At 40.2% G+C, this 20,041-nt stretch overlaps 1 protein-coding gene across 3 annotated transcripts; it reads right to left on the bottom strand.

The window, feature by feature from the left end:
- Positions 1–4,885: 4,885 nt before the first annotated feature.
- Positions 4,886–16,600, bottom strand: tlx2 (T cell leukemia homeobox 2). 3 transcript variants are annotated; one of them, XM_030739820.1, is made up of 5 exons: positions 15,456–16,600; positions 9,125–9,337; positions 8,402–8,639; positions 5,723–5,903; positions 4,886–5,227 (listed from the first exon to the last, which is right to left on the bottom strand). In XM_030739820.1, the coding sequence occupies exons 1-5, from the start codon at positions 15,967–15,969 to the stop codon at positions 5,216–5,218; spliced, it is 1,158 nt and encodes a 385-aa protein (XP_030595680.1). In that variant the 5' UTR covers positions 15,970–16,600; the 3' UTR covers positions 4,886–5,215. The 3 variants fall into 3 exon arrangements, with proteins under 3 accessions (XP_030595680.1, XP_030595679.1, XP_030595681.1); XM_030739819.1 differs by lacking the exon at positions 4,886–5,227 and having other exon boundaries at positions 5,687–5,903; XM_030739821.1 differs by lacking the exons at positions 4,886–5,227; positions 9,125–9,337 and having other exon boundaries at positions 5,687–5,903.
- Between the last annotated feature and the right edge of the window lie 3,441 nt (positions 16,601–20,041).

Raw genomic sequence — 20,041 nt, 5'->3', positions numbered from 1 at the left:
CGGACACTTCCACGAGCCACTAGGAAGGTAATACGTCACGTAGAGCCAGAGCGCTGGAGCCAATAGCATTTAGAATTCAGCGAGACGTCTAATTGAGTGTTCAGCTAGATGAACACTAGATGGTGCTGCTGTATGGAGATTTGGGACCGTTTTTCCAATAACCCTTAATATTTAATGTATAAATAAATAATAAAATTACACAAATTACACATAGATAGATAGATAGATAGATAGATAGATAGATAGATAGATAGATAGATAGATAGATAGATAGATAGATAGATAGATAGATAGATAGATAGTGGCTTCCTCAAATAATCATTGCAGGGTTTATGTTAAGTTTATGATATTCTCCCTTATGTCCATTGCCTAATGTGCTGTTTGGACTAAATAAAAGAGGCCTTTGGTCAGTAATATTAAAAGTCCAGCCCAGGGGGCAGTTGTAGCCTTGAAGACTCTTCTGCGGTTTTTAAAAATATTCACAATACAATGGAGAATCATTACAGCCTTGCATATTATGAGAGAAATTAACCATTGTGACTTTCCAAGCAAAAATTAATCTGAACTGAAATTCAAATCAGATACTTCAAAAAAAAAATTCAAAAAAAGAGGCAGTAATGAATATTAGGAAGGTGTGCTACTAATCAAAGCAGCTTCTATGTGCCGTGCCATTGATTGTCTAAAGCTTTAGAATTACTGCAGGGATAGGTTACCGTTCTTCAGGTGTGGGATCTGATGACTGCAATGGCCCCATCATATGATTCACATCATTTTCATCGTGGAAGAGACTCTTATAAGGATAGAAAAGGCTGTCACGTGCATTGAGTTGCAATGACCCTTCCTTTGAAGGGGACCGTTAAACCAACCCAGGCTATGCAACTTACAGCCAAACAGAGCCACTGTAGGGGTGAAGGATTCAGATTTTTTATTTAATTTGTCATATGTCTGTAATATTTTCTTGTGTGGAAAATTGCCTTTCACATGGTTCTTCTGACTTAAGCCATTACCAGGGTGCACAAGCATCTAAAACAAAATGTAAGAGCAAAGCAACAGCTGAGGTGCCGAATTGTAAAATGTCTTTCTAACCTTAATGTCATAAAAATGTGCCAGTAGCTGGCCTAGACTGAGCAAGTGAGCCGTACCTGTATTACTCAACAAGAATGAGTCCTCTTCATGCATGCCTGGAAGCTTGAGAAAGCTTTAATGTGTCATATACTGCCAGGACACGTCTGCAGGTCCATTCTCATGAATGACATGACTTTGATGTGCACGGTTACTCAACACCTTTGCTTTGTAGTTTAGCGCAGATACTAAAAGTGCAAGAATGTTGCTATGATACGCTCTAACAGTGACTGGTCCTTTTCTATAACCGATGAGCCTACATGCATTATTATTATTTAACAAAACTTTAAGTATTTTTTTGAGATTACAGTTACGCTAGAATAATTTTAGCAGTTAGATTAATTTACCATACAATAAAATCTTCCCTCATTAATGTTTCCACTACTGTATGTAACTTATTTGCTTTCTACTAAAGTTAAAAGGAAAATGCTCATATTTCTCTGCTCTCTTGCCACTGTGTGCACTCCTGTGCGTAAATATGCACGATAAGTGTAACTGTTTGTATACGCTTATAAGGATATGCACATATGTGTGCAACTCAAAGAGAAAGTCAGAAGAGCATGTCATGTCAGCAGGTTGAGTTCACGCCTGTCGTGCTGTCTGACTGCAGAAAGAGCTCCTCATTCTTCACTCACCTCAGACGGAAGTGGCTCGATCCTCCTGGATTTTCCCAGGAGTTTTTTTTTTTTTTTAATAACCTAATCAAACCAGTATTTTCAACGTTGTTGGCCTCTGCTTGTCTGCCATAAAGTCTGTTCACATTTAGTTAAATAGCCTCTATGACTTGTGTGCAAATGTTAAGGTTTTACATGCCAGTTCATTCAGTCAATAGAAAACATTAATATGTCCATTCTCACCAGGCAGCATCATTTGTTGAGGTAGACATGTACATCATTTGAATTAAAATAAGCTCCAGGGCATCATAAAAAATGTCATTTTTGAATACAAAGTAACAAAACTAAGTGTTATTGGACCATTACATCCACCATCAGAGGATTGTGGTTCTGATATAGGTGATCAAAATTATATGTCTCTAAGAAAATCTATTCTTTGTGGTGCAAACGTTCCATCAAAGTTAAAAGTAAATGTGTTTAACTTTATTTTCAGGTTTCATAAAAATGGAACAAAACTTATTGAAAACTCTAATTTTGCCCATATGTAAAAATCTTATTATAATCACCTTTTTGTAAGAATTCATTACACTTGACCAAGCATTAGAGGGAAACTGCACACACGGGTCACCGCTAGAGTATTGTTCTGAATTTATGGATTTAGTGCAAACTACCAGGTATTGTTAATTTTCAGCAGAGTTCTTCTTCAGTGTGCATTTGTTGTTTTTCAAGCTGCAGAAACGGACCGTAGCGCTACTTTAGAGTCAAGAACCAAGGAAGACCTTTTGTCAACAAAGCCTCGCGTGTCAACACGTTAGCAGTTTGGCAGTGTCAGACAGTGTTTGCCTTCCTGTGAAATATTGCAGCTGCCATGGACTGAAAGGTTGTTATAACTGCCGACTGATGACATGTACATCTCAAGCCACTCTGGAAATAAAGCTGCTCAAATGCTCAGCTTTGTAAAGAACAACAAATGTGTCACTGGAACAAATGGAATTAAATATATTTATTGTCTAGATGAGGCTGAAAATTTATGTTTTTTTGTGCCAAATTTGCATGGTTACAGACATTTTAATTGTTTATAAGGTCAATGATTAATATATATGTATACTGAAATATGTAGGGAGGCACCAAATAGGACATTTTTATTACGTAACAGCTGAGTGACTTGATAATCATACCATAGAGCTCAAGCTTCCAATGCTTCAAGCGCTAAACCCACTGAAGCATCAACAACTGCCTGATAACGACTTAAATGTTTACTGCATTTCTCAAGAATGGGAACAGCTGATGGGAGCAGACAGAACACAACACTGAGAATGTAGTGAGTACTTTTCCTTTTTTTTTTTTTTGCTCCTGCTCAAAACAAAATGCTTGATAGGAAGTCTGATATACCTTGAGCCTCTTGTGCTTGTTCATCTTGTGTGGTGACACTTTATTGGATAAGGACAGGGCTCTTCAGCGGCGACGGGGGGGGGGGGGGAGAAAAATAAATCCAGAGCCATGATATGAGAGGAGAAAAAATCTTTAAGCACCTGTAGTAAAACACAATGCACAGTTTTCAAAACAGCAAAGGAAGGAATTTTTCTAAAATGGGCCAAGTCACGTCTTCAAGGCATGCGAGATAAGAGGGATGAAAGCAGCAGGGAGCGGAGGAAGTGGGGGTTGAGGAGGCATCACCTGGAGAGCTGCCTGTTATTGACACAATCTCAACCAGGCAAGACGCTCTGAAAACTGACTAAACATTGGCACTATGTCTCTGAGAAAACAGAGGGTTGCTGGGGGTGACTGCAGCTGCAGACAGCTGTTTCGATCCACACTGATCAAACTGCTCTGCGCAAAGACCGAGCAGCTCCAGCAGGCAGGTGTCAGAAACGAAGGCAGGACACGTTTAGGTGTCAGCGGCAGGTACGGCCAAGATTAACAAGAGTTTAAAGGTATGCTTTACAGTCCAATAGAACCGAGCAGCTCAGTGTCAAGGAAAAGAGACAGAGTGCAGCAAGGCCCACTTCCTGTAACGTTCTTTGTGTTGAAGGCTCATTTACGTGCAGGGAACCTGAATGATGCGTTTATTGTACTTGTGCCTGGGTCGTTTTTTTTGTTTTGACTTGGGTGATAAGCATGATAGGCTGGATGTGGTGATAACAAATGTTTACGACTGTCTGGTGCATAGGTGGCCATGATTCACCCAGACAACAATGGAAGCCAACACCAAAAATGGCCTCTCTCCAATAAAGGATGTTTTGTTTTCGTTTTCTAAATAATGGCGTGTCTCTTAGTTGGCCATGTGTGCGTTTGGTGGACACGTTCCTCAACATTTACTTGTTTTAAAGTTAGCAGAAGAAACTCAAAGGAAAGGTTTTCCAAACTTAAAAGACACGTCGAGCACAAAAACAGGCGACAGGTTTTCAGGGGATTATTTAGGGTGGAGATCTGCATTCCTGCCGCATCACAGATGTAAAAATCAAGTGAACTGTGACCAAACAACAGATTCTTGTTTACAGTAACTGTTAATCTCACTCAGTTATGAAAGATGTTTTTCATGCAGGGACGAAGGCAGCAATGAGATAATTAAACAACAAATTTGGCCCTGACTGAGACTCCACCTCGATGAGTTTCCTGCTCTTATCATTGGACAAATGCTTCATTAAGTCCTCTCAGTTTGGTGGAGTAAAACAAAAACACAAACAGAAGCAGACTGCTGTATTTCAGATGTTCATTTGGCACAGGCGCAGCTCGTACTTTCTCATGTACTCTCATTCTAATTTGAGCTGGCATCGGGTTTTAAACCTTTTATTTATCCAGGGAGGCTTTTGCTGAGCGTGCTTGCTGTTTTTTCGGCAACGCCCTGCTTCGTGTTCACACATGGGAGCTGTAGTCATCAGTTTTTATGGATAAAAAAAGGTATTGCTCTGTCCTACTCATACAATTTGATGCTATCTTACCTTTGGGTGGTTTGAAACTTTAATGTGTAATCATAGCTGAATCCCATGAGGCTAACTACATCCCTAAAATCATAAAGTATTATTGCACGGTTTTCATAATGGTGACAAACAGCGAACAGGAAGTGAGTGAGGCAATGAGAGGCAAGAAAAAGGAGAGGTTTGTCATCTTTTCAAAAAGTCACAATATCATTTAATATAAAACACCTTTAAATTCAACATTATGAGGAATCCGGGATCAGGACTTTCACCAATCCTCTACCATTTGAACACTGCGGTCGGGGAGGAGCTCCACCTCGACAGCCGCTGACTTCAATGGTACGTCCGAGTGCACACAGAAAAGGGTTGAAACATGCATTTACTACATTGTACAAAGTCAAAAGCGAAAACATGAGGTCTCTTTTTGCCGTTATTGGCAGAGAGTCTGTGCCACCTTGTGAGGGATCCAGAGGCAAAAGGGGGTACAGTCTTGACAGTTGGGCATGTACAGAGGTGTCCATTTGTTTCCTGGCACTTGGGGCCAAAGTGCCCTCCTCTCTTTTAGACCGACAGCTGAAGGGAAAGCGGAAACTTGGTGTAAGGCAAGAAATTACTCAACATACTTTAGATATTTAAGATAACAGTTTTAGACTTGCTTAGTTCTGAGAAACACCAATGTAAGAGCGGCTCCTGTGCTGTGAAGTCCGCATACAGTGTTTTTTAGGTCTGGTCAGTAACCGATAGCTCTCTCTCTCTCAACACACGCTTCCCCACCATGTTGCTGGTAACGATCAATGAGTGAGTAAGCACATTGTCCATAATATTTATTTATTTTTGTTCCAAAGCAAGCATCCTGTATCTATGATATCCCAAAATGGTGCTGAGTTTTTGAATGTCAGTCTTGAAGAAATTCCTCTCTTGTGTCCATTCACACTCATGACACTTTGATAAAGACATTTCATTCCCAGCTTCCTCTCTCTGTTTTCTCCCCCTCCCTCCCTCTCTTTTCTAAACACACACTCTCGCACACGCTCACACTACAGATGCCACAGAGGTGACGGAGGTCACCTTATTGTCTTCTGCCCAGGGCTGCAGGTTCTGCAGGGCGTAGAGGGAGGAGTTGTGCAGGCAGAGTGGGTCCGGCTGCAGTGGCTGGCTCAACGTCTTCTGGAAAGCTTCCTGCTGAAGCTGCAGCATCAGCCGGTTGGCCTGCTGCCTCTCAGCCTCCCTCTCCTCTGCAGTCTGTCTCCTGGGTGAAAGGCGGAGACAAAGGAGAGCAAAGGAGGATTTAAGACCAATATAATGTTTCTTTTTATGGCATCATGCACACAGCATCAACTTCTACCACATGCCAGAGCATTTTAGCAATGCCCCATGTTTTAATAAAGAAACAATAGAACTTTTTTTTGTAGACAACACAATTTGTTTTAGGGATTTTTGTTCTTGGATGATTAAACTTATCCAGGCCTCATTTATTATTATTTATAATTGACTAAAACAAGGCAAATAATGAGAATAAAAACAGCAGATGTGGTACCGGTGGTGCAGAATTTCAAATATATGTTGCAATGCTTCATTTTAGGAAAAGAGAAAATGACTCAGCTTCCAAAAGAAATAACTACCTAAAGAATAATTCACCAAGATTAAATCTACAATATTTTTTAAAGGTGTTTAAAATGATAAACATCAATAAAGAGAGCAGCAGCCGCATTTTTTTCAGAGCTTTCAATAAAAGTAAAAAGACACTTATCAAAGAAATCAGAAGGAATCAAGGGAAAAAGTATTTACAGTAGATGAGCTGAGATGATAAATCTGCTAATAAACATGTTTATTTGCAAATCAGCTGTGTGTGTGTGTGTGTGTGTGTGTGTGTGTGTGTGTGTGTGTGTGTGTGTGTGTGTGTGTGTGTGTGTGTGTGTGTGTGTGTGTGTGTGTGTGTAGGCAGTGCCTGTGCCAGTTACTTCTTCTGCTTCAGGCTACATGACAGCTGATCAAGATGAGTGACAGGTGTTGCTGGAGGAACGTGACTAATGGAGGGGGAGGACATTCAGAGCACTTCCTGCCTCAAGGTGAAAAGTTACATCTGTGTCTTTTTTTTTTTTCTTTTCTTTTCTTTCCAGGCTGCACACATCCTGCATGTGTGCTGCGCTGATATCAACATTTGCTGCGTTGAAAAGCAGAGCAGATGTGCGTCTTCCTGACGTGCACGAAAAACAGAACGTGGCCAAAAAAAAAAAAAGTCCTGTTAAGTCGTTTGTGTTGGAAAATATCCAGAGTAACACACTCGCACAACCGATGTTTTTGTGGTCAACGTACTGACACAATATTTGTAAGGATATGTGAGTCCTTGAGCTCTAAATTGTGCTTCTATTTTAGTTTGGAGTAACACTTTTTTTTTGCCATAAGTCAATTTACTTTGCTTACTTTACAAACATATGTATAAGCTGTACAATCATTTTATTCTCTGAGTGTGTGCTTATATTACCATCACAAAATAAACAATTATAGACAACTGATTCATGGCTGTTTTGAAATGATATATTAAACACTATATAATAAATCTTTAATTCTCCTAAAATTATACAGTAAACTACAAATGGCAGCTAGGAATCACCAGCAGAAACACACCTCTAAAAACACCCTTTCAAGCATGCCAACCTCCATCCATTAGCCACACATTATTGTTAACAGCATTATCATAATCTGATTCCCTGGCTGTTGATTTGATCATCCTCTTGTTACTCGCGTAGTCGTCACACAAAGACATCCCTCATGCTCATCCTATCAGGTGCACACTACAGGGAAATGGCATAAATCTCAGCAAAAGTAGGAAATCAGAAAAGCGAGTTAAGCCAATTCCCTTGTTACTCGTGACGTGCCGTTCAGTCGGCCGTTTGCTTTAAGCAAATTCATTCTTGCTACACCTCGCAGTTAAACCTCGGTGCCTCGGTGTGTTGTGATTGTTGGACTTTTTAAAATAAATGCAGATTTAAAAAATAAAATCAATAGAAAACTTTTAAAGCAAACTTCTTTATTTTGATTTACAACAAAGAAGGCGGAGAGTTTTAACAGCTTTCTTTGTTTTGTTTTTTTTGAATAGAAAAATCATTTTAAAAAGCTTTACAGTCATTTACACATAAAGATAATGACTTAAGGTAATTTAGCTGTGTGTAATACACTTCTGAAATATGTATCCTGCCCCTTTAACAAAGGGCAGGGCATCATAATTTGATTTCCTGCTCATTTACTTCCAAATGGCTATAAACAACCGTTAGAATGAAGTGAATGAGTGTGTGTTTTTTTTCATGGACTCGCCAGTCAATTCCTCCTGTGAGTGTTCCAGTATTGCTTTGGACAGCAGGTTTCTAAAAGGCCTTTCAGGAGGCTCAGGAGTAATTGTGCTTGGTCAAGTGAACTGGCCTCGGCTGGCAGCTAAGCTAAGCAAAATAGGTGTTGTGTTGTACAACTCATTCAGTGCTTCAGCTGTGGGCCATTTCACTTGTCTTCAAAGTGAGACGCTGGTAAGCGTTTCTGGACGTGAAACAGAGACACGTTCAGCATTATCTAGATTTGTAATTTTGAGTGAATATCATATCCTCATTAAGTCAAAAAGCTTTCAAGAAACCCACCAAGGCCCATTTGTTTTGCTTGAGTATACTGTGGGATAGAAAAAAAGAGCAGGAAATGGCATGTGCTGCTAAGAGTTATGCTGCTTTAGCATCCAGTAACACCATGCTGGAATCTTACCGCCATTTTGTCCGCCTGTTTTGAAACCAGGTCTTTACTTGTGCGTCTGTCATCTTCAGCGCCTTGGCCAGGGTGGCACGCTCGGCCGAAGCCAGGTACTTCTGTCGGTGAAAACGTTTCTCCAGCTCACAGATCTGCACCCGGCTGAAGGAGGTGCGAGGCTTTTTCCTCTTGGGCGGCGTGCGGTTCTGGTACGGATGGCCGATTCGACGGGTCACAGAGAAGGGCGAGAGAGCGGCTGAAAAAGGGGAGGAAAAGGAGGATTTATTTGAGCGATGAGGTTTTTAAATTTGTAAAATTATAAAGGTTTCAAATGAATGTCCATGCATAATTGGTTATTTCTAAAAATCTGTCCTTTCGAGTTATTAGCTTATTTCCCCTGAGAATCTGCTTGTACACATTCATAAACACAATTTTCCGTTCCTTTGTTAGATAAAATTATTGTGCATGTGGTTTAAACTAAAAAAAAAATAAATAAAAGCTAGTGTGTTTGGGGAGAAGGCCCAGAAGCTGCCAACTGAAGATGATAAATGTGATCACAACACTTCCCCTGCCACATTTTCAATTTCTGAACAGCACACTGATTTCTGCAGACAGACAGAGGAAAAAGTAACGAAGACTGATGCATATTACATTTTCAAAGTCAGTTTTTACTTTTAGGTAGAACACAAGGGTTGCTCTCAAAAATTATCTACTGGTAGGGAGGAGGGGGGGGTGACTCACCTGGGCAAGCACCCTTTGGAAAAGGATAGTCTGCTAGAAGGCCATTGCCGTCTCGCAGGTGGGCAAGCTCGGGGTAATAACATTTGGCTAATGTCTCCACCGTGCTCCAGACAGGGACCCTGCCGATGTCTCCCTTGGGGAGAGGACAGAGGGACCCGGTGGCCCCCGGCCCCCCTGTGGCCTCTCCGGCTCGGCTCTCCTCTGCCTGCTCCCCTAAAGGAAAGGGAGACACAGTGAGGTCCCGCATCTGGAGCACAGCAGCAGCTGCCGCCGGGCGGGCACCGACACATAGCAGCTAATCACATGAAGGAGGCCTAAATGATGAACAGAGTCTACTTTAATGTCATTTGCTCCGAGTCTCTTAAGTTAGGGTTTGGAGATGTTTTGCTAAGAAATGAGATATATGCCATTCAGAGAAAAAGAATAAGTGACAGCCAGCAGGATTACATAGATAAATCAAGCCCTGGCTGACCAATCAGAAACACACAGCCAGGGTCATCCTCTGACAATGTGATGAAGCTCCATAAGCACTATTCACAGACCATCATAATACAATTGTGACCTAATAAAACACAGTTTATGAAGGAAAATAGATTTTTTTTCCATCAGAATAATTCCATTAAAAAAATCTTTGATATTTACAAGCATGAACATGGAACACGTGTCATTACAACTCCAGCAATATCCTCAGTGCAAAATGATATACCTTTGTGCATAATGACATCATTTTTGCAGAGCACCCCTTCATAAACTTTACACACATTATTATATATACTTTATAATAAGTGCTATTTAGAAATATTGCTGTATTGTTTGGCTTTGTCTCATGTTGCTTTGTCACTGTTCCTTTTAGAAAATATGAATTGCACTCTTTCACTGCATGGGTGTGCGTTGTGTTTCTCTTCTCTCTCTCTCTCTGCCTCGATGCCCGGTGGTTCTCTTTCACATGCTGGGTATTAATAACAACTTATCTGCTTGCATCATAAAATATCTATGAATCCTGTCTATTTTGTCAGCCATGGGTAAACAGAAGATCGATAAATGTAATGAGATCGTTGGCCATAGATCCACTCCCGAGCCACATTCTCATTTTGAAGCTGAATGGAAATCAACAGAAGAAAAGAGGAGAAAAAAAAAAAACCACACTTTCTGTCTCCGTCTCTCCTTCTCTCTGTATCTTTATGTCGTCCCTCTCCAGCAAGCTGTTTTGCCTGCTGTCTTACAGGGTGTTTATTTGTTTTTGTTTTGTCAGAAAAGCTCACCAGGAGCCAAGATGAATATGAAAACATCTGCATAGGTGTCCCCTCAGGGCTACGTGCTGCTGCTGCTGCTGCTGCTGTTCTCAGAGTTTTCAACGATCTGAAAATTCATTTGCCATACAGATGATGACAATTTGGATGTAAAATAGAACATGAAGTTATTATGCACTTGGCAGTCATTTCCAGGGAGCCACCAGTGTCCCCTGATGGTGATGAACACGAGTGGCAAATTGAGGCGTACACAAACAAATGGTTTCGTAAAGTAAAGATGAATAGTTGCGACGTGCTATTACAGTAGGTTACATAAAGTTAACATCACCTAAGTGCAAATTAGCAGCACAGATTTAGTGTCTGAGGTGAAAATGTGCTGTAGTTATTGGCTTTTGCGTGGATTTATAGTGACCATGACCTCTTTGTTCCCTCTCATTATTATTTTTAATCTTCCGTGTTAATATTCTTAAAACAATTTCACATTATGTGCTGCTCTGATGCTCAATAATAATAAAAAATGGTAGTTGTACTCCTCCAATATTCCTTTTGGGATTTAGACAGACATCTGTAGTATTTAATCATGAGTTTCTAATGACAAAAACCCCATGATATTTCTATAATACTACTATAGGTGCTTATAGTAGACTGGAGTACCTCCATGGTCCTTAGGTCTGAATTATACTGACCTTATTGCACTTCATGGAGTGTTTCTAAATCGCCTGTGATTTAAAGCCAGATTCCTATAGTAACTTTACTATGGTGTCTTAAATGTACAGCACATACATTAAAAGGCATCATATGTGTCATTGCCCAAGTCTTTTTGGAGCCTTGTGGGTCCCACAGAGAAAGCAAGCGGGCCTGTTGTTGCTCCCAGCGGCGGGTCTGGCTAACTAATACAGCATTAGATGGCTATTTCAGGCCATCTGCGGGCTAAGTAATGGGCCAGGCACATACAAGCACGTTCAGAGGCAACCTAACATGCAGCAGCAGCACCCTTTGGACCTGCCAGCTACAGCAAGACTTTGCTTTACAGTGTGCAAAATCCTGATAAATATATGATCCAGTGGTGCTATAAATACTCCATCAGCCATCTTTAATGCTTTTTTGGATTTAGACCATATGCCTTCAGGTTTCTCCATTATTTTAATTCCTGAGACTGTGAAACTGCTACACAGGACCAAAATGAATCATGCAGCGTGCTGGATTTTAAGCCAAACCGATCAACAGTGCTCTCGCTCAGTTTCATTAATGAGCTGGTTAGTTTAGTGACCAGTCAGTATAAAATAGTCAGGCACAACTGGATTATAACTAATATATTATATGAAAAACAAACATGATAGTCAGAATTTTGAGGGGAAAAAATGTCCAATTTTTTTTTTCATATCTCTGAATTGCACATTCAGAGACATATCACAGAAATACTGATGGTAATAATTTATAGTTGAAAACCCTCCTGTATAGATTCCAAATGTAAGGATATAATACATACAAGCATTTCATAGATCTTCCACAATCAGGCAATGAGTTATTAAACAGAACTATAGTACATAATTATTTTTTCTAATTATTATTTGTTTTTCCTATAGCTTGGAAAACAATTAGCAGTCTGTGTGTGAACAACTATATCCAGACAACTAGAGGCCATTATCTCCAAAGCCAATCATCTCAGTGTCCCCATGAAACAAAGAAAGGAAAAAAAAAAAAAATCACCAACAACCAAAAATAAATGCTACAAAATACATCACACATTTCCCCCCCCTCCTCTCCGTCAAATGAAAATGAAAAAGAAAATGGGTGCGAATGCTAAATCTGTTGCCTGGATAACACAATTTAGCATAAGCATATCAAAAAATAAAATGCTACCGTGGAGAATATGTTTGCCATAATAAAACCACTTATACTTAATAACACTTCCCGGTGACAGCGCCTCCCGTCCCCACGGCGGATATTACCTTTGTAGCAATCTAATAAATATATCCGTGAAGGATTCTAAAGGGGATATTGAAATATAACATGAACATATATTGCTATTTATTACGCTATACGCAACAAAAGGCAGGGATACTGTCTTTTGTCACACGGAAAATCAGGGCAGCGTGGAAACAAAAGGGCAGGAGCGCATCCAGCTCTGAAATAAAATCATATTTTTCCGCCCTGCTGCCATTAACAGTCAGACAGATATATACAGGAGAGAAAAAGAGCTTTAATTATCTGCTTTTATTGTTGTTGGGTGGCCTGTAGCTGAACAGGCTGTATTACGGCTCCGTTTATTGTCAAAATGACAAAGAGTCCAAAGTACATGTTATTATTATTATTATTATTATTATTATTATTATTATTATTATTATTATTATTATTATTATTATTATCATCATCATTATTGTTGTTGTTGTTGTTGTTGTTGCGCACTACTAGTAAAAGCCTTGAATCAGGAAATCATTTCACATTTTATTTTCCATTTCTTATGCAGACCCCACTTTTAAGCATTTGTATCCATTTTTTTCTATTAAATTATTATTGACCAGCCTTCGTTTGTATTGCATATTTTTGTGCAATCGATTAATTTCTCTAGTAACTCGTTTCTGAGGTTTCAAAATAATATTAAAAATGTATACAAATAAATCTTAAACTCCTGGGTTAATTTTTTTGGAGTCTATTACATGGAGAAAAAACAATGGTGGCTACTATGAGCCCAATACTAGCAGAGCAGTAATAGTGGTAGTAGGCTCTCGTACCATAATAGTAGCAGAGCCTACTACTACTCTTACTACTACTATTACTGCTCTGCTACTATTATGGTGCTACGCGTGTACTTTTACGCACTGTGCTGTTTCGTGCTTGATTCTGTTCGTTCGTGGTTCTTTTACTTTTGTCTTCATGTCCAGGAACAGCAGATGGAAATTAGCAGCTAGCTAACTCTGGTGCACTTTTAATTACGCACTCTCCCTGTAAAAATAAAAATAAATAAAAACAAAAATAATAAATACATTTGTGGTGTAAAAACTGGGCTAAAATATCATTTGCGCAGCATTTTAAGCCTGTAAGCTCTGAGTGAATACTCGGAGGAGTTCGTGACCACCAAGAATTCATCAGTCCATGAACGTTTATCTTTGCAGATGGATAAATGATGCCCTTAAACCCGTAAATCTTTTGCGACAGTCCAGTTCATCTTACTATGATTAATAACATCGGTTTATGCCATATGGGAGGCATCCCAGTGTGAAAATGAGAATTCATTGTCCAAGTTAACAGGTTTCGTTTACATCTCTGCAAGAAAAAAAAAACATCCTGCATGAATACCAGCGCTGGAAGCACTTGGCAACATGTTTAGCTGTTTAAAGCTGCACGGGGCCGTTTTTCTCCTCCGGTTTCAACTTGGAAGGCGAAAAGGAAAAACAAGAAACAGGGAGAAACATTTAAAATGGTGCTCTGCCCATCAGGATAGATGATAGTCCATTTGATTTACGGCCTTTTATAGGAAACAGAGCAGGCTAAATCTGGAGTGTGTGTGTGTGTGTGTGTGTGTGTGTGTGTGTGTGTGTGTGTGTGTGTGTGTGTGTGTGTGTGTGTGTGTGTGTGTGTGTGTGTGTGTGTGTGTGTGTGTGTGTGTAGTGCTACTGTAGCTGCTGCTGCTGGTGATCTTTAGCTGATCAATACTGAGGAAAGATATAAGCTGCGAAATAATTACAGCGACACAAAGCTGAGAGAAATTAAACGAGAGGCCCTCGGTGACTATGAGTAAAATTGATAAGCCTATTTACACTGTATCTTTTTGCAGATGACATATCGTCCCCCGGTATTTAATAATTAATCAGGTAGAAAGAACTGAAGAGTGAATATTTAATGCATGAAAAGGGAGGGGGGGGGGCAAATCCACGATGTTCTTCATTTATAGAAATGAGGTCATGACAAAAATACCAGTGGAACCAGCCCTTCAAAAAAAAAAAGAAAAGAAAAAGAAAGAAAATCAGAGAATTCACGTTTTATAAAATAAATTTGCCCATTTATTTTATTTATTTTTATTTTGCGTGTTTTAAAAATTTTCTTTCGCATTCTTTCATATAATTTATTACAAACAATACATTACGTTATCTTTATTTACGTTAACTATCAGTAAAGTAAATATTTCATTTTGGATTGAGGAGAAAAAATTGAGCTGTGTCACAGGATAAGGAGCACGAAATTCTGATAGTGTTGTATGACGTGTGGGTTTTGGAGAACAAAAATGGCTGCATCTATTAGCAGGCACCTGAAAAAAATCAGATAAGCTGGAATTATGCTGCTCATTGTGGGCACTAAACGCAACAAGAATGGCATAAAAATCGACGTTGGTGAATTTAATTATTAAAGACAAAATAGAGGCCGTTTTCTTTGTTTTAAAATAAGTAAAATTGGAAATAAAACTATAAATTAAAAAAAAAACACTGAGGTCTACACAGAGTCTGCTAGTATACAATAAGTCTACGAGTAATACCACAACTTATATTGTCTTATTATAACTTATTACTGTATCATAACATTTAACCTACTAGCCTAATTGTCTCAGCTCAAATAATAATAATAATAATAAGCTATTACACATTCTTGTTTAGAAATTAACATGTCATATATTGTTACCACTATGACTCATCTTGCTTTCTCAGTTGGCTCGCCGGGAGGGGGGAAAAAATCATTCATCCTCATGAAAAAACGGGGACGTCGTTATCCGTCATCCGCTGTAAATGGAGAGTGATGGTCCAATACTGATTCATCAGCATGTCCGAGTCAATTTCTCCACTCGTTTATCAGGCTGCCCTTCCAGCATAATAAAACTGACTGTGTGCGCATATATGATTCTTTATAGATTAGAGCCTAAAGATGAAATCATCAGCGCCACGTTGTTGAGCCATTAGGCCCACTTCACACTTGGTCGGTCAGAGGTTGTTTTCGACACAAATGTTAGTAAATTCATAATTTACTCTTAAGTGTTATGAGGAAAATATGAACTCAGCTAATAGTTTCTTTCTCACCAACTGTGTTTGTGTTCGTGGAAAACATGAAACTACAGCTGTTGTGTGACCAGGATAAGATTTATTGTTTACCTGTTAATCTGTCCTTGGCAAACCTTCTACTGCTCTCCATCCATGGAAATGTGAAGTTTGCTGCATTCCCCATCCCCATTCCTGGCACCGAAGGGATGCCGGGTCCGATTCCCGGTGGATGCGTCGACGGGGGTGGGTGAGGCGCAGCAGCGGCGGGTGGTGGTGGCGGAGGCGGCATGGGTCTGTGCGCCGGCACCCGAATTACCCCACCTGCGCCTCCAGAGTTCACGTTAACGTTCATGTTCATGTTCATACTGACGTTCATGTTCATGTTGACATTGTAGGAGCCGGCCAAACCCGCCGCTGCCATGGAGCAGGCCGGGTTGTAGACGCTGTTGTACCCGTTGCTGTAGACATTAGAGGCCAGCGCATAATCCGGGTCACCGGTCCGGTTTGGTAACATGCAGCCGCTGGACTGGTCCGAGCTGTTGAGGATCTGGTCGATCCCGAAGCTGATGGGTTCATGCTGCTGCTGGTGCGTCTGGTTCACCTCCTCGATCCCAGTGTGCTCCATAGTTTTTGTTGGTAATGTGCTTGTCAGTATATTTTATCAGTGCACGGATGTGTTTTTGACATATAGCAATTCACGCCTTGGGAAATGAAATACTTGAATGTATTCTGCAGTACTGAGCTGTTTTTTGCTTTCGAGCATCGACACGGGCCTGTTCTACTCCCAGGAAACCAAGAAGGTGTCCAGCGCTATCCAAAATCTTGCCATTATTTTTTTTCCAACAGTGGGATCGGGTGTTCCCTAAATTAAATGCCTATCCGTCGGACTAAGAAATAGCGTATCCATCTTTAATAGCGAGTTCTTTCCAAGTGAATTAGATACAAGGCAGCTTTACAACAAGAAAAACAACCGACAAATGCCAAATGGCTATCCCGATTAGCCTACTTACTGACAAAAATCCGTGATTTGGGGGGGAGGCAGCTCTCTGGAGAGACTTGATGCGCTTTGTTCGCCTACTCTGGCAGAGACGATCCATACGCTGGGGTCATGATGGGATAACCAAGCTCGTCGCATCAAAATGGAGCAGGAGACAAAACAAAACAACCCCGAAGAAGCGAAAACGAAGAGCTGACCTCGCAGGCGTGTATATTAATTGGACGGGAGCGCGGAAGAAGGCTCTGAAGTGCTGAATGGTGAAGTGCGTTTCAGCAGGTGAGACTACCCTCTGCGTAAAAGCTGCCATTCGGTCCTCCAGCCAACCCTCCCTCCCCTCCCTAACGCTCTCCCTCCCTCCCTCCTTCCCTCCCTCCTCCACGGTAGGACAGTTGTTTTGCTCGGATGTCTTAAAGAAACCGCAGCGTTTTATATTTTATGCAGCTCTTCTGGTTTTAAATGTAAGGTTTCAAACATTTTAATGGCACTGAAGCCCGAGCCGTGTGGCATCCGGTTACTTTCACCTTAATACTCGTCTATATATTAAAGCTCTGAGAAGAATGCAAAGTCTTTAAGAAAGGTATTTTTTTCAGTTTTATGAAGGAAAAAAATTGGAAAATTTTCCCTAAATGTAACCGAAGTGAACAAAAGCACGGGACAAAAAAGGGACGTTTCCATTTGTGAGGATAGATTCAAATTTTACGTTAATCTCTGTCTCTAATATTAGCATAAATTAATTTCTAATAATGTGCTTTGATGTGTTTATTTCTGTTAAGCTTTATTTTTATGTTATGACCAAAGTTTCTATGTCGAGGCTCTTAGGGAATCCTCCGTTAGGATTTCGTTTGGTCCTGCCACCTGAGAAGGGAACCTGCTGTTGGACATGATTTGGTACAGAACTTAACAGCAGGGGAACACTTCAAGGAAACAATAGCTGACTCTTAAGTTAATCTCCCGGTCTGTGTAAGTCACCAAGCCACATACACACGGACCCATGGGATTCCTTCAAGAATCCCCCACAGTTTCCAGGTACCCCATTTATCTAATGTTCGCCATAATTCTAATCAGTAGAAACTGACCGAAGATCAGAGGGAATGGCACTGAGCGGTGTGTTTGGTTTAAAGGCAGCTGATATCAGTACAATTTCTCTTAAAGGATACAACAAACTGTGAGCCAGATTTGCAGGATTTCGGTGCCTTTTGCGCGTTTGCGCACAATTAAGTCATAAATCTCACATTTGTAGGCACAAATAGTCCTATTCCAATACACATGATCACAAAACCAGATAGATAGATAGATAGATAGATAGATAGATAGATAGATAGATAGATAGATAGATAGATAGATAGATAGATTGATAGATAGATAGATAGATAGATATCAAGAAGCCAAATGTAAAAAGCGGCGTTCCAGATTTGCACAAATTATTTAACCTTTCTCCGCCCGAAGCGACGACGTGGATCAGTCGGGTCTCAATTCAATAAAAATGAAAAATGGCTCATAATAAAAGCGCGACACGGGGAAAAACGAATTTAATATATCACCGTTTTATTACGCACTTATTTCACTTTCCGTGCGAATAAAGATATCTCTCAACTGCACAAGGTGGCTAGAGGGAAGCATAAAAATCAATTGTGTGAATTCGAGGCCATATCAATAACGGTGCGGGACGAGACTGGTGCGAGTGTAGCTGCTATTAGGCCTGTTTATATTTGCGCGTTACAATAAAATGAATAGGGACGAGAGGATGCACTGAGACTCGGATCAGCTTACTGACAAGGTAATTGGCCGTTTATGCAAAACCAGGAAGATCTATGAGCAGGAAGGCGGAAAATAATGTTTGCGAGCCACTTTGGGGTAGCACATCTCTCCTGGTTGGTGATGTCAGCAGCTGAGATGTGATGTCTGATTGGGCGTCACCTTCAGTGACAAACTTTTTTTTTTTTTTTTTTGATGCAGAGCACACAGGGAATCCCAATTTTTAGAGTACGTCTAAAAAAAATCTCTTTGGAAATGATCAACTGCTCTATTGATGCGCAGCAATTTACGGCAGCTCTTCAGACTCTTAAAAAGATCATCGAGTTGTGTGTGTGAGGCCAGCGTCTGATGAATGCGTCCCATCACACTCATTCTGAGCTGCAGTCTGAAGCATTTTGGATTGGAGTGGTTTTCCAATATTTTCGAGAAGCTGTTATGTCATATTATTATTATTATTATTATTATATTTATTATTATTAACATTTATACTGATTATTGTACAACATCTGACTTTCTAAGGATTAAAAGACATAAAAAAGCAGGTTCTATATGAGGCTCTTCGGCAGCATGTTGAACATAGCCGTAAAAGTGTAAACCTCTGATGCAGGAGCAATATCTGAGATCTCTTTATTGAGCCTGACAACCTGAGCTTGCTCAATAAGACACCAAGAGTCTTGTTTCATTATTCCCAACAATTTAGGCTGCTCACCGTGATTAGCTCTCGCGTAAACGGAACGTATTATAATGAGGCACCAGGGAATTAAGATGGGATTTAGAACTTATCTGACGTCTAATGTGTAGTTTGGGACTCTTTAGATGGATCGTGCAACTTATGTGACCATGTAGCATAGATTTGGTCTTTTGGATAAGAGGTTTTCCTTCTACTGCCGTGGAAGATAAAATACGTTATATGACCTTTTCATTATTTTCAAACCATTAATGCTTTTCTGTTTTTTTCAAATTTTAGGGGTTTTTTTGGGGGGGGGGGTCACGTTTTGTTCCATATCTTTCTAAATCTTATAGATGCATATGTGAGTCTAACATAACACATTATGAAAATACAGTTTCTCAGTATGCTGGGACTGTTCTCTGTGGACTCCATATGCTCTCTCGCTTCAAGTGCGCGTTGAAATGTCTTCATCTAGCCACACTTTCCTCATATATATATCCCAGTCTGCCAGTCTGCTGCTGCAATGACCCAGTTTTCCAAAATATTTTTTTTCCCAATGACCTACACCTTTAGAACACAACGTTTTAAATTATAGTATATTTCTTGAGTAAAGATCCCTGATCTTGGGTTGCCATTATAAAGCTCTATAATAGACCCATAGGAGGTCTAGCTATAGGTTTTAAATGCAAACGCAACATGATACTGTGCAGGTTTGCAATCAGCAATTTTACTAATGCAATAAAACCCCATAGCCAATTAAGGTACCCCCCTCCCCACAAAATATACACATCCCAACACACACACACGCAAACACACATGCGCACGCACGCATGTTCTCTACTCTCTCCCTCTCTCTTAATATGAAAGCCCCTTGCTGGCTTTGCCCAAAGGCGTTGTCTATGGTTGCCGGCTGTGCGTGATGAATCGTTATCTCCAGGCCATGCTGCTCGTCTGGGTAATAAAGTACCAGCAAAGCGGAGACAAAAGGAATTTGTCACAGTTGCCTCCCCGATATATTAGTGACCTATAGGCCGATTTAGCTCTCATTTGGGGTTACTGGGGGAGCTGCACACCAAATTAAAATGAACAGAAAAAATAAGACGCAAAGGGCAAAGTTACGCATAAGAAATGAGCCAACAGATGCTGAGGCTTTGGGAGAGGACTGTATAGATCTGCTCCTGGGCTTATAAATTCATAATAATACTACAACTAACACTATACTTTATTTCCAGGTGATCTTTCACATAATGCGCTGAGATGCAGCTGAACTAGTTT

The sequence above is a fragment of the Archocentrus centrarchus genome, chromosome 10 (assembly GCF_007364275.1).
Source record: "Archocentrus centrarchus isolate MPI-CPG fArcCen1 chromosome 10, fArcCen1, whole genome shotgun sequence".
Taxonomy (NCBI): domain Eukaryota; kingdom Metazoa; phylum Chordata; class Actinopteri; order Cichliformes; family Cichlidae; genus Archocentrus; species Archocentrus centrarchus.
Note: the sequence above shows the minus strand (reverse complement) of the source record. Positions and strands in the feature narration are given on the sequence as shown.